The sequence below is a fragment of the Erythrolamprus reginae genome, chromosome 4 (genome assembly GCF_031021105.1).
Source record: "Erythrolamprus reginae isolate rEryReg1 chromosome 4, rEryReg1.hap1, whole genome shotgun sequence".
In the NCBI taxonomy this organism is placed as follows: Eukaryota; Metazoa; Chordata; class Lepidosauria; order Squamata; family Dipsadidae; genus Erythrolamprus; species Erythrolamprus reginae.
In genome coordinates this window covers 8,781,433-8,795,109 of record NC_091953.1, presented here as the reverse complement: position 1 = coordinate 8,795,109, position 13,677 = coordinate 8,781,433, and the positions used below count along the sequence as shown (strand labels likewise).

At 42.7% G+C, this 13,677-nt stretch overlaps 1 protein-coding gene across 1 annotated transcript in view; it reads right to left on the bottom strand.

Annotated features, from left to right (window-relative positions):
• Positions 1-11,406, bottom strand: part of TMEM135 (transmembrane protein 135) — a 203,107-nt gene extending 191,701 nt beyond the window's left edge. The window contains exon 1 of the mRNA XM_070749598.1: positions 11,103-11,406. Coding sequence (XP_070605699.1) covers positions 11,103-11,243 — 141 coding nt within the window. The 5' untranslated portion in view covers positions 11,244-11,406. The remainder of the gene's footprint in view (positions 1-11,102) is intronic.
• Between the last annotated feature and the right edge of the window lie 2,271 nt (positions 11,407-13,677).

Sequence of the window (13,677 nt, the reverse complement as noted above, 5' to 3'; positions counted from 1 at the left end):
ATATACAGTAAACATATGCTGTAGGTTATTTTTATCTGAAATATTTTTATATGCAAATTAAGTAACGTGGTTTATTCAAAACAGATAACTGCTTGCTCATCTTTTTATCAGCCAGCTTGTCACAGAGACCGATTAGGGCTGACATGGCTTGAAGATTAGATGCAGGAACTTCCTGATCCACCACCTTTCCCTATGCAACACCACTTGCTTTCCTTTCTATCCTTAATCAGGAGGAGTTATTTAATACAAGTCTTGTTCAATACGATTAATAAAAAGTAATGAAAGAAACATAGAAACATAGAAGTCTGACGGCAGAAAAAGAACTCATGGTCCATCTAGTCTGCCCTTATACTATTTTCTGTATTCTATCTTAGGATGGATATGTGTTTATCCCAGGCATGTTTAAATTCAGTTACTGTGGATTTATCTAACACGTCTGCTGGAAGTTTGTTCCAAGGATCTACTACTCTTTCAGTAAAATAATATTTTCTCATGTTGCTTTTGATCTTTCCCCCAACTAACTTCAAATTGTGTCCCCTTGTTCTTGTGTTCACTTTCCTATTAAAAACACTTCCCTCCTGGACCTTATTTAACCCTTTAACATATTTAAATGTTTCGATCATGTCCCCCCTTTTCCTTCTGTCCTCCAGACTATACAGATTGAGTTCATTAAGTCTTTCCTGATACGTTTTATGCTTAAGACCTTCCACCGTTCTTGTAGCCCATCTTTGGACCCGTTCAATTTTGTCATTATCTTTTTGTAGGTGAGGTCTCCAGAACTGAACACAGTATTCCAAATGTGGTCTCACCAGCATTCTATATAGTGGGATCATAATCTCCCTCTTTCTGCTTGTTATACCTCTAGCTATGCAGCCAAGCATCCTACTTGCTTTCCCTACCGCCTGACTGCACTGTTCACCCATTTTGAGACTGTCAGCAATCACTACCCCTAAATCCTTTTCTTCTGAAGTTTTTACTAACACAGAACTGCCAATACAATACTCAGATTGAGGATTCCTTTTCCCCAAGTGCATTATTTTACATTTGGAAACATTAAACTGCAGTTTCCATTGCTTTGACCATTTATCTAGTAAAGCTAAATCATTTACCATATTACAGACGCCTCCAGGAATATTAACCCTATTGCATACCCAATACTGTGATTCGGAGAATAACCCAATACTGTGATTAGGAGATTTCTTTACTTTTTTTTCTTTGTAGTATAATATAGTTGGCTCATCAGCTAGGAACCTTAAGTTCTAAAGGCCATTACTCCTATTACAAATTACTTATTTCCCATACTTTTAGCTATGAGTTTCAAACAAGTCTGTCAAGTATTCAGCTATAGAGCAGTAATGCAGTGGCTTCTGCCAAGCAATTTGGACACTGGTTAAACGTAGCCTGGTTCCTCTGAAGCATCCATTTAAAATTGATAGATTCCTTTAGAATTGTTAAGATTTTCTGTAATTTAGCTATTGATGTTACTACCATATTGAGAGTAGAGCCGAGGTGGCGCAGTGGGTAGAGTGCTGTACTGCAGGCCACTAAAGCTGACTGCTAGATCTGCAGGTCAGGGGTTCAAATCTCATCACCGGCTCAAGGTTGACTCAGCCTTCCATCCTTCCGAGGTGGGTAAAATGAGGACCCGGATTGTGGGGGCAATATGCTGGCTCTGGTAAAAAGTGCTGTTGCTAACATGTTGTAAGCCGCCTTAAATCTAAAAAATTGAATAAATAAACAAATAAATAAATAGTTATGGCAGGCAAATACTGTAGAGGCTTGATGTAAAATCACTAATAAAATGTATTGGCCCTTGCAATAAAAGGAACGCTACCTTACCCATCCCAATAATTTAGAAGGGTATCCAGCTATCAATCTGGTATTTTCTACCATCTGAAATCATAGGATGTTGCTAAATGTTTACTGTAGATCAAGGGTATCAAACTCAAGGCCCACAAGCAGTGTTCCCTCTAATTTTTTTGGGGGGTGGGCGGAAAAGTATAGTGTCTGAGCGGCAGTCCCTTCGGGACTGGGCGGCACTCTTTCCCTCTCACTCTTTCCCTCTCGGCTTCTGGGCAGGTTTGAAAAACTCTGAGTTGATGATGATTTTTAAGTGAGCCATTGCTCACTGCTCAGCTTAGAGGGAACTATGCCCACAAGCAGGAATCTGGTCCATGGTGTCTCTGGCAGTCAAAATGGGACTCAGTGGGGGTGCCCAATTTTCAGCCTGGACAGCTACCTGCAGCACTCTTCCAACCAAAACAGGAATGGGGGAGTCCATGCAAAGCACACTGTGCCCCATTTTGGCTGGCAGAATGCTGTAGGAAGCGTCCGTCCCGTCTCCCCACTGTCCGTGGAGAACTACAATGCTGATCTGGCCCTAGAAGAAATCCAGTTTGACACCTCTGCAGTAGATGAATTAATTGAATATTATTATACGTGCTGAGCACAATTTCTGTTTGTAATCAGCATCGTGGTGAAAACGCCTTAATTTCACAACACATAGACAGACTTAAGCATAGTTTCAATTGGAAAATGGTGAGCATCCTAGATCAAGCCAAGCCTCAAAATGCTAGAGAATTCCTGGCACTCAGGCAAATTGGCCATCAACAGGCATATAGACATAATGTCGCTTGGCGGGCCCCAGGGGAAGAGCCTTCTCTGTGGCGGCCCCGGCCCTCTGGAACCAACTTCCCCCGGAGGTTAGAATTGCCCCCACCCTCCCTGTCTTCCGTAAACTACTCAAGACTCATTTATACCGCCAGGCATGGGGGAGTTGAGATATTCCTTCCCCCTAGTCCATTACAAGTTATGCATGGTATGTTTGTCTGTATGTTTGGTTTTATAATAAGGGTTTTTAGTTGTTTTATTATTGGATTGTCACATGCTGTTTTTATCATTGTTGTTAGCCGCCCCGAGTCTACGGAGAGGGGCGGCATACAAATCCAATAAATTATTATTATTATTATTATTATTATTATTATTATTATTAAATTATTATAAACAACATCTACATACCATTCAAAAGAGTCCATAAAAACAAGATGAAAAGGTAATAAAAAGACCAAAACATCTCACCAGGAACCAATACCAAAAGTAATCACAACTAAACTAATTAAGTAAACAATACCCCAAACATGGAACTACTAACTCAAGACAAGCAAACTAATAGTAAACAACAGCCTAATCAGGAACACTCCCACCGACACTGCCAGTGCAAGCTACTAATATATAAGACAACAAACCCCACTTCTTTCTAACATTGATGTTATTTGAAACATCTGCAAGAAAACTACCAAGTTCAGACAGTACATTCCCACAATTCAACCCTGAGCTTCAACCATTCTCTTCCAACATAATACTGCTCTTTTGCAAATAACTTTTGTAAATCTGATCAGATTAAGTTTATTGAAGTATAGCCAGCTACTGCACTTTAATACTGTGGAAACATTTTACACAGCTAAATTTCAACATGGGCACACAGGCATTCCAAAAGCCATTTACAAAAGACATAAATCATCTCTCATGTTACATTTTTCAGTTAAGTGAAGAAAACTTTTTTAATGGCCAGGTTGGAGTGACACAAGACTCCTTAACAGGAGCCAGTTCCACTGAACAGATGTGGCTGTCAGATATGAGTATGAGATCAGTTTCGATATAGTATGTAATAATACTCCAGTTGCAGATTCCTGACAGCTCCAGGATGTGTCTTAACACAATCGTAACATGTATGCACAACAGCCATTTCTCCATGGTTTGACAGAGAAGAGATTAGTGCAAACCTGTCAGCACGTCAAGCCACAAAAGTCACTTCACCCACCTGGTAATCTCATTTCTTGCAAAATGATTACTGAAGATTCCTGTCTATAAGCTAGTTAACATCAGCTTTAATGTTATTTTGGACTCTATTATTTTGCAGACTCTATTCTTTTGCCTTTCCACAAAGAGGTCAAAACCTGCCTCTGTGGCCTTGAATGGGAGGCACAGAGGACCATAAAACTTGGGGGCTGGCTGGAAACACACACACACTTGTATTAACTAATTCTAAATGACTATCCTGAAATTTTCTTATAATTTCAAAGCATCCTAAATTAATTTTAATGTCTAATATCAATTTTATACATTGTTTATACAGCGATACCTCGTCTTACAAACACCTTGACATATAAACTTTTTGAGATACAAACCTGGGGTTTAAGATTTTTTTGCCTCTTCTTACAAACTATTTTCACCTTACAAACCCACTGCCGCCACTGGGATGCCCCGCCTCCGGACTTCCGTTGCCAGCGAAGCACCCGTTTTTGCGCTGCTGGGATTCCCCTGAGGCTCCCCTCCATGGGAAACCCCACCTCCGGACTTCCGTGTTTTTGTGATGCTGCAGGGGAATCCCAGCAGCTCAAAAACGGGCGCTTCTCTGGCAACGGAAGTCCGGAGGTGGGGTTTCCCAGCGAGGGGAGCCTCAGTGAAATTGCAGCATCACAAAAACACAGAGGTCTGGAAGTGGGGTTTCAAGAACTTTGGTGTTTTTGTGATGCTGTGATTTCACTGATGCTCCCTTCGCTGGGAAACCCCACCTCCGGACTTCCGTTGCCAGCGAAGCGCTCGTTTTTGCAATGCTGGGATTCCCCTACTGGGATTCCCCTGCAACATTGCAAAAACACAGAAGTCTGGAGGTGGGGTTTCCCATGGAGGGGAGCCTGAGGGGAATCCCAGCAGTGCAAAAACGGGTGCTTCGGCTGGCAAAAGGGGTGAATTTTGGGCTTGCACGCATTAATCGCTTTTCCATTGATTCCTATGGGAAACATTGTTTCATCTTACACACTTTTCACCTTAAGAACCTCATTCCGGAACCAATTAAGTTTGTAAGACAAGGTATCACTGTATATTGATTACATTGTGCATTGCCTCTCTCGGATGGATGGATGGATGGATGGATGGATGGATGGATGGATGGATGGACGAACAGAGAGAGAGGAGAGAGAGAGAGACTGAAAACTCAACTAATTAGTTAAGTTTTTAGTTCAATTAATATTTAGACAATTGCAATAGAATAGCCTTACACACACACACCCAACAACACATACATTTATCTCCTTCGGAGAACCACAATCAGGGAAGAAGCTCCTATCTATGTCTATACTGGTTCCTTTATACACTGCTCAAAAAAAAAATAAAAGGAACACTTAAACAACACAATATAACTCCTAGTAAATCAAACTTCTGTGAAATCAAATTGTCCACTTAGGAAGCAACACTGAGTGACAATCAATTTTACCTGCTGTTTTGCATTTTCAACTTTGTACAGAACAAAGTATTCAATGAGAATATTCCATTCATTCAGATCCAGGATATTTATTTATTTATTTATTTATTAATCAGATTTGTATGCCGCCCCTCTCCGCAGACTCGGGGCGGCTCACAGCAATCGCCATACAATGTAAACAAATCCAATATTTAAATTAATTTTAAAACACCACAAGTTAAAACCAATCATACACACTAGCATACCATACATAAATTTTATAAGCCTAGGGGGGAAGGAACATGTCAATTCCCCCATGCCTGACGACAGAGGTGGGTTTTAAGGAGCTTACGAAAGGCTAGGAGGGTGGGGGCAACTCTGATATCTGGGGGGAGTTGATTCCAAAGGGTCGGGGCCGCCACAGAGAAGGCTCTTCCCCTGGGTCCCGCCAAACGACATTGTTTAGTTGACGGGACCCGGAGAAGGCCAACTCTGTGGGACCTAACTGGTCGCTGGGATTCGTGCGGCAGAAGGCGGTCCCGGAGATATTCTGGTCCGGTGCCATGAAGGGCTTTATAGGTCATAACCAACACTTTGAATTGTGACCGGAAACTGATCGGCAACCAATGCAGACTGCGGAGTGTTGGTGTGACATGGGCATATTTAGGAAAGCCCATGATTGCTCTCGCAGCTGCATTCTGCACGATCTGAAGTTTCTTTGAGTGTTCCCTTTGGTTTTTTGAGCAGTATATTTTTCAAAAGTGGTGATTCTCTTCAAAAAGTAAGTCACAACCCATGATTAAAATAAGCTCACCATATTTATTCAACCTTGGGATTCTTGCTCAAGATTAACTCTTGAAGATTAGGCTCCTATGCTGCACTTCCTCATAGTGCAGTAAGTCTGGTTTTAGCTACATATATTCCATAAATTCATCCACGGTGACTTGCAAGCTAGGCTCCACACCTTAGCAAAATGAGAAATCCAGTTACCATAATGATTGAAAGAAGCTCACTAAGCTGTCCAACCTTAACCACTGTTTGGATTCATATCTCGCATTGCTTGCTGGGCTTTCTCTTCTATTTTGCACAAACAATGTCATAAGCCACATGGCTTAACATACGGTAGGTGTGAATTCAAGTGTGGTGAAACTTATTTCTACATATCTACGTATATAATTATGGGTTGTAATTTGTTCTTTTCCAGATCTTTTATGTTACAATTCCTCTAAGCCTCCCAACAATATAGCTAACAATTGCAATTACTGCAAAGGATTACTGCAGTGCACTCTACATTTGTCTCTGCCCTTGAAATCTACCCCAAACTTTAACAGGTCCAAAATGCAGCAGCTCACACAGTAATGATGGCAGCTGGCTGGAGAATTCTGGGAGTTGAAGTCCACAAGTCTTAAAGTTGCCATATTTGAAGACCTCTGCAGTAGACGTTTGACTTAGGCATCAGGTTTTTGCTGTTTTTAATGTGTTTAACTTTATAATTGTAATATGCTTCGGTGTGTTGTTTTAACTTCTGATTGGGAGGCCCCCCACCCTCCAGAGTTGGTTAAAGGATGGTCGCTATATAAATGTTTTAAATAAATAAATTACACAACTCAGCAACACTTCGGTTAGGATGGTAAGGATCTTAAGGATACAATTTAAATATTTCAGTGTAAAATATTCATTTTAAAACTGGACTTTTAATCAAATCCTATGGCTATCTCCAAGACACTATCAGCAATGTTCAATCAAAAGAATTATAATAGGAAAAAACAGATCACCACAGTGTATGCATAAACCTGGTTGCGTTCACCTATTGTGCTAAACCATAGTTTATTGTCAAGTTTGCATAATTTCCTAAGGTGTACTTTTTAGCTGATAAACCGTAATCCCATATCCCACGAAGTCAAAAATATCAATTATTATTACTTACCGTAGTATAATGTTTTAGTTGGTGCATTGAGTCCTTTAATGTTTTATAGTGGGAAATATTTTTTTTTAATAGAAAGTTCTATAAATTACTTTCAAAATTCAGTTTTAGCATTACCGTGGCCGAAAGTATCGGGTAGGAAATAGTACATGTTTTAGCTTATTATTCTGAACCACATCCTAATTATACTAAATCATTCAGGAATTAATCATCTGAACACCTACATAACAGTATTTATTTCTCAGTTTACCTTCTCCACCATTAAATTCTGTACTATAACAACTTGCTTGTATGAACTGAAGCCAAATAGAATATAGTGTGCACACAACTAATGTTGAAACTGATCATACCTTTAAACTTTGAACATTCCCTGAGCTGGGAAAAGATAAACTAAAGAAAGGGAAGGTCACCAGGAATTTTACAATCTTCCTAGGAAAGTCTAGCAGAGGCAGCAAAGAATAAACCTGGGGACATAACTGCGATACATTCGCCTTTATTTCTTAATTATCAACCAGGTCTTGTTTATTATTTATTTTATTTTTATCCCATCTTTATCATTTTTATAAATAACTCCTGGCAGTGAACATAGCAAAAGCACTTAGACTTGTATATCGCTTCACAGGGCTTTACAGCCCTCTCTAAATGGTTTACAGAGTCAGCATATTGCCTCCAACAATCCGGGTCCTCATTTACCGACCTGGGAAAGATGGAAGCCTGAGTCAACCTTGATCAAACTGCTGGATCAAACAGCAGGATCAAACTGCTGGTAGCAGGCAGCCAGCAGAAGTAGGCTGCAGAACTGGATTCTAACCACTGCACCACCACGGTTCTTACATACAGCATTTAATACTCCTTCCTCCTCCTATTTTCTCTGCAACCACCAACCTGTCAGGTGACTTGGGCTGAGGGAGAGAGACAGCACGACTGACCCAAAATAATCCACCAGCTTTCATGCCTAAGGAAAGACTAGAATTCAGTCTCCTGGTTTCTAGGCCACCAATAGTATGCTTTCTTCCAATAATCAGTGATTTTGTCTAATAAATAGCAGTCCATGTCTCAGAAACAGCTTCTTAACTTCTCTCAATTCAAATGCTTGGTATATATACACCCCAGACTGCTGTTGTAGTCTTATAGAAGCTGAATAGCTATGGGCTTAATAAAAGATCAAATCTCCCAAGAAACCTCAAATCATGTTGACATCCTTGAAGGAAAAGTGAAACAAAAGCATAATAAGACTCCTTTTTTCCCCCACTTCTGTTCAATCTTGTCCAAATCTCAAAAACTGCTTGGGCAAGTTTCTATAATTTTCTTGGCAAGGTTTTTCGGAAGTGGCTTTAACATTGCTTCCTTCTCAAGGTTTACAGAAAGCGACTGACCCAAGGTCACCTCTCTGGCAGGACTAGAACTCAAGGTCTCCCGGTTTCTAGCCTCATGCTTTAACTAATGAGGCAATATGGCTCTAAATGGATTCCGTAGCATTTCAAATCCCAAGGAGAGAATATGTTTAAGAGGACACTGGGATATAAATGCAGTACTTACAACTCCTTAAAGTAACTGTGTCTTTTTCCAGGATTATTGCTGCTTGTTATGTGATCCCAGAAAAAAGACACATTTCTTTTAAATCAGATATAGAGGGGAATTATTTTCACAATCCCTTGGAATATGTAGATTCGGGCACAGCTTCAATATAAGGGGGGTGGGGTTGTTTTTAAAGTGTGCCTTTAGGGAAAAGAGCAAGAGTGCGTGTCAACAACTAAATACACTGCTAAAAAAACATAAAGAGAACACCCAAATAACACATCCTAGATCTGAATGAATGAAATATTCTCACTGAATACTTTGTTCTGTACAAAGTTGAATGTGCACAACAGTATGTGAAAATGATTGTCAATCAGTGTTGCTTCCTAAGTGGACTATTTGATTTCACAGAAGTTTGATTTACTTGGACTTATATTCTGTTGTTTAAGTGCTCCCTTTAATTTTTTGAGCAGTATATAACATTAACCAGCCATATCCTCAATTAAGTTTCTAGGTTTGACCTATTTTATTTCCAGATTTATGAGATCACCCAATTCAAACTCTGGGCAGCGTAAAACAGAAACGTGTAATAATATAACAGGAATACAACTAACAACAAACAAGCAGTATAACATAAAATGCCATAGAAAATGCCATAGAAAAATGATAACTGATCCCTAATGCTTGGGAGCATTCATTCATTCATTCATTCATTCATCCATTAGATTTTTATGCCGCCCCTCTCCGGAGACTTGGAATGACTCACAACAACAAAACACAGTAACAAATCCAATAATTGAAAAACAATTTAAAATCTAAAATTTTAATCTAAAACAATTTTAATCTAAAAACAGTCATAAATCCCAGACAAACCATGCATAAAACGAAACGGCCCGGGGAATCAACTTCCCCATGCCTGATGGCAGAGGTGGGTTTTAAGAAGTTTGCGAAAGGCAAGGAGGGTGATCCTGATCTCCGGGGGGGGGAGTTGATTCCAGAGGGTGGGGGCAGCCACAGAAAAGGCTCTTCCCCTGGGTCCCGCCAGATGACATCGCTTCGTCGATAGGACCCGGAGAAGGCCAACTCGTGCGGCAGAGGGCCAAAATCAAGGCAAGCTAGGGCCCATCATATGCAGTATCAGGGACAATCACAGGAAAGACACACATCCCAAGTCCCATAACTTGACAAGACTTACAAGAAAGAACATGGGGCATGCCCTCCCTGTAGCAGCTGTGGGGGGAAAACAGATGTTCTTGGGAAAAAGCAATCCCTCAGGTCACCTGGTTCAGTCATGCTGCACGCACGCAGCAAAATATATATACACTCAATAGTGTCAATACACCAAAGCTACATAGAATCGCAGAATTGGATATAGTTTATCCCATCTATTTCCGTCTCTACTTATATGTGATCTTTTTAAAGGAAATAGTAACCAACAGGAAAAGAACAATGGACTTAAAGCCTCTCACCTCCAGAGACCTGGAGTCTTGGGGTCAGGCTTCAATCAATCAGAATAAGAGCTGGAAGGGGCCTTGGAGATCATCCTGTCCAACCCTCTGCTCAAGCCAAAGACTCTATACTGTATAGCATTTCAGACTATTAAAAATCTTTAAAAATCACCACCAATGATGAAGCTTACAATTAACATGATATATATTTGTGTGTGTGTGTGTGTATATAAATTGTGCGCTCAGGGTTTTTTAAAATTTATTTTTTATTTATTTATTTATTAGATTTGTATGCCACCCTTCTCCGAGGACTCAATTACACAACAATATTCAATATTGTGGACTCAATATTACACAATATTGCATGGGGAAACACCCAAGCATACAAAAACATACAAGGGGAAAAATCTGAACTTGCAACAATATATATATGAGAGTTCTCAGAGAGGGGTGGCATATAAATCCAATAAATAAATCTAAATAAATGAATACACTGCTCAAAAAAATAAAGGAAACACTTAAACTACACAGTTATTTTTTGAGCAGTATATATAAACAAACATATTTTATATATATATATGTCACATATACTGTATATACAAACTTGCAAAGAAGTGATAAAGAAAAATTTGTGTGTGTGTGTATATATGTATGCATGCATGTATGTGTGTGTGTATACACACACACACACACACACACTGTGTGTGTGAATATATTATAGAGAGAGAGTTGCATTTATTATGGCTATACTGTATATATTATGGTTGCCCTTGACCGTCACAACCAACCCAATTTCTAAGTCCAGGTGCCACCTAGGTTGCCCTGGCGGGGATCAACACCTGTCACCTTCCTTCCCATCCACCCACCCAAAAAAAACCTCTTCTCCCCCTCCACATCCATCCTCCTTCTCCTCTCCCCTTCCCTCCCCAGCCAGAGGGTGAGGGAATGGGGCAAGGAGAGAGGCTCTCACCAGGTAAAGGGTCCCATAGATGCGGAGCGACTCTCCAAAGGCCCCTTGGGTGATGTCCAGGAAGGCGCGCCCGCATTGGGGGTGCCAGGTGTGCCCGATCTCGTAGCAGCTGTAGGGGATGGATTTGCTCAGCGCCGCCATCTTGGCCCAAGCAGCTGGACCCGGAGGGGGGGAGGAGGGAGGGGGCGCCCGTTGTGGGAGAACGGCGCGCGCACGCGCACCCCGGGGAAGCCGACGGCGCGAGCGAGAGAGCGAACGAGCGCGCGCCTAAGAGGACAACTGCGGCTGCTCGCGGGGTTACTCCAGAGCAACCACCTCTTTTTCCCCTCCCTCCGCCCCTTTGATTTTGCCGGCTCGCGTGAGCCCGCTCAGCCAATCCCGAGCCGGCTTTCCGGCCGGCCGGGTTGGAAAGGGGCGAGGGGAAGGGAGGAGGGGTGGGGAGTGAGGGAAAGAAGAAAATAAAAAATAAAAAGAAGGAGCCGGCGCGAGCGCTCCCAACGCCGGCTCGTCGCCCCGCCCCCAAGGGCGCCTAATGCTGCCCTTGCCTTCAGCGGCACGTGGATGTGGTTTCTGACGAAAACCGCTGCGGCCACCATCGTCGCGGGGGGAGGGTTTGCATTGTCGGGGGTAAAAGCCAGGGGCGGCGGCGGCAGGAAGCGAAGAAGGTACCGCTGGGTTGACCTCGCACTGAACTGTACCCGCGATGAACGTGGGAACGAGGGGTGGCGATGGGGGAGGAATTGATAGGCCACCAGCATAATAATAATGAGAAGGGAGAAGAAGAATCTCAACTTAAGTACGAGAAGAAGTTTCCTCCTTCAACCTCACAGTATCTACAATAGACCTCTCCCCTTTTCTAAGAGGTCTGTAAGGGGCGTCCATAAGTGGACCCAGCCATACTCAATAACTACCGTCCAGTCTCCAACCTTCCCTTTATGGGGAAGGTTGTTGAGAAGGTGGTGGCACTTCAGCTCCAGCGGTCCTTGGAAGAAGCCGATTATCTAGGTCCTCAGCAGTCTGGATTCAGGCCCGGCTACAGCACGGAAACTGCTTTGGTCGCGTTGATGGATGATCTCTGGCAGGCCCAGGACAGGGGCTTGTCCTCTGTCCTGGTGCTTCTTGACCTCTCAGCGGCTTTCGATACCATCGACCATGGTATCCTTCTGCACCGACTAGAGGGGTTGGGAGTGGGAGGCACTGTTCTTCAGTGGTTCTCCTCATACCTCTCTGGTCGGTCGCAGTCGGTGTTAGTAGGGGATCAGAGGTCGACCTCTAGGTCTCTCCCTTGTGGCGTGCCTCAGGGGTCGGTCCTCTCCCCCCTGCTATTTAATATCTACATGAAACCGTTAGGTGAGATCATCCAAGGGCATGGGGTGAGGTATCATCAATACGCCGATGATACCCAGTTATACATCTTCACCCCATGTCCAGCCAACGAAGCAGTGGAAGTGGTGGGCCGGTGCCTGGAGGATGTTAGGGCCTGGATGAGTGTCAACAAGCTCAAACTCAACCCAGACAAGACGGAGTGGCTGTGGATCTTACCTCCCAAGGACAACTCCATCTGTCCATCCATTACCCTGGGGGGAGAATCACTGGCCCCCTCAGAGAAGGTTCGCAACTTGGGCGTCCTCCTCGATCCACAGCTGACATTAGAGAAACATCTTTCAGCTGTGGCAAGGGGGACATTTGCCCAGGTTCGCCTTGTGCACCAGTTGCAACCCTACTTGGACCGGGAGTCACTGCTCACAGTCACTCATGCCCTCATCACCTCGAGGCTTGACTACTCTAACGCTCTCTACATGGGGCTACCTTTGAAAAATGTTCGGAAACTTCAGATCGTGCAGAATGCAGCTGCGAGAGCAATCATGGGCCTCCCTAAATATGCCCATGTTACACCAACACTCCGCAGTCTGCATTGGTTGCCGATCAGTTTCCGGTCACAATTCAAAGTGTTGGTTATGACCTATAAAGCCCTTCATGGCACCGGACCAGATTACCTCAGGGACCGCCTTCTGCTGCATGAATCCCAGCGACCAGTTAGGTCCCACAGAGTGGATCTTCTCCGGGTCCCGTCAACTAAGCAATGTCGCTTGGCGGGACCCAGGGGAAGAGCCTTCTCTGTGGTGGCCCCAGCCCTCTGGAACCAACTCCCCCCCAGAGATTAGAACTGCCCCCACCCTCCTTGCCTTTCGTAAACAACTTAAAACCCACCTCTGCCGCCAGGCATGGGGGAATTGAGATCCTCTTTCCCCCTAGGCCTTTACAATTCTATGCATGGTATGTATGTATGTATGTTTGGTTTTTATATTAATTGATTTTTAATCATCAATACCAAATTACTATTGTACACTGTTTTATTGTCGCTGTTAGCCGCCCCGAGTCTCTGGAGAGGGGCGGCATACAAATCCAATAAATAAATAAATAAATAAATAAGTGGACCTTTGTGCCTACCGTTCCTGTCCTACTGTCTTTTTATCTTTTCTAGCTCTACCTTATACTTATATTATGTTAAACATACTACAATACAATACTATATTTGTATAATAAATAAATAAAAGAAGAATCTCATCTTAAG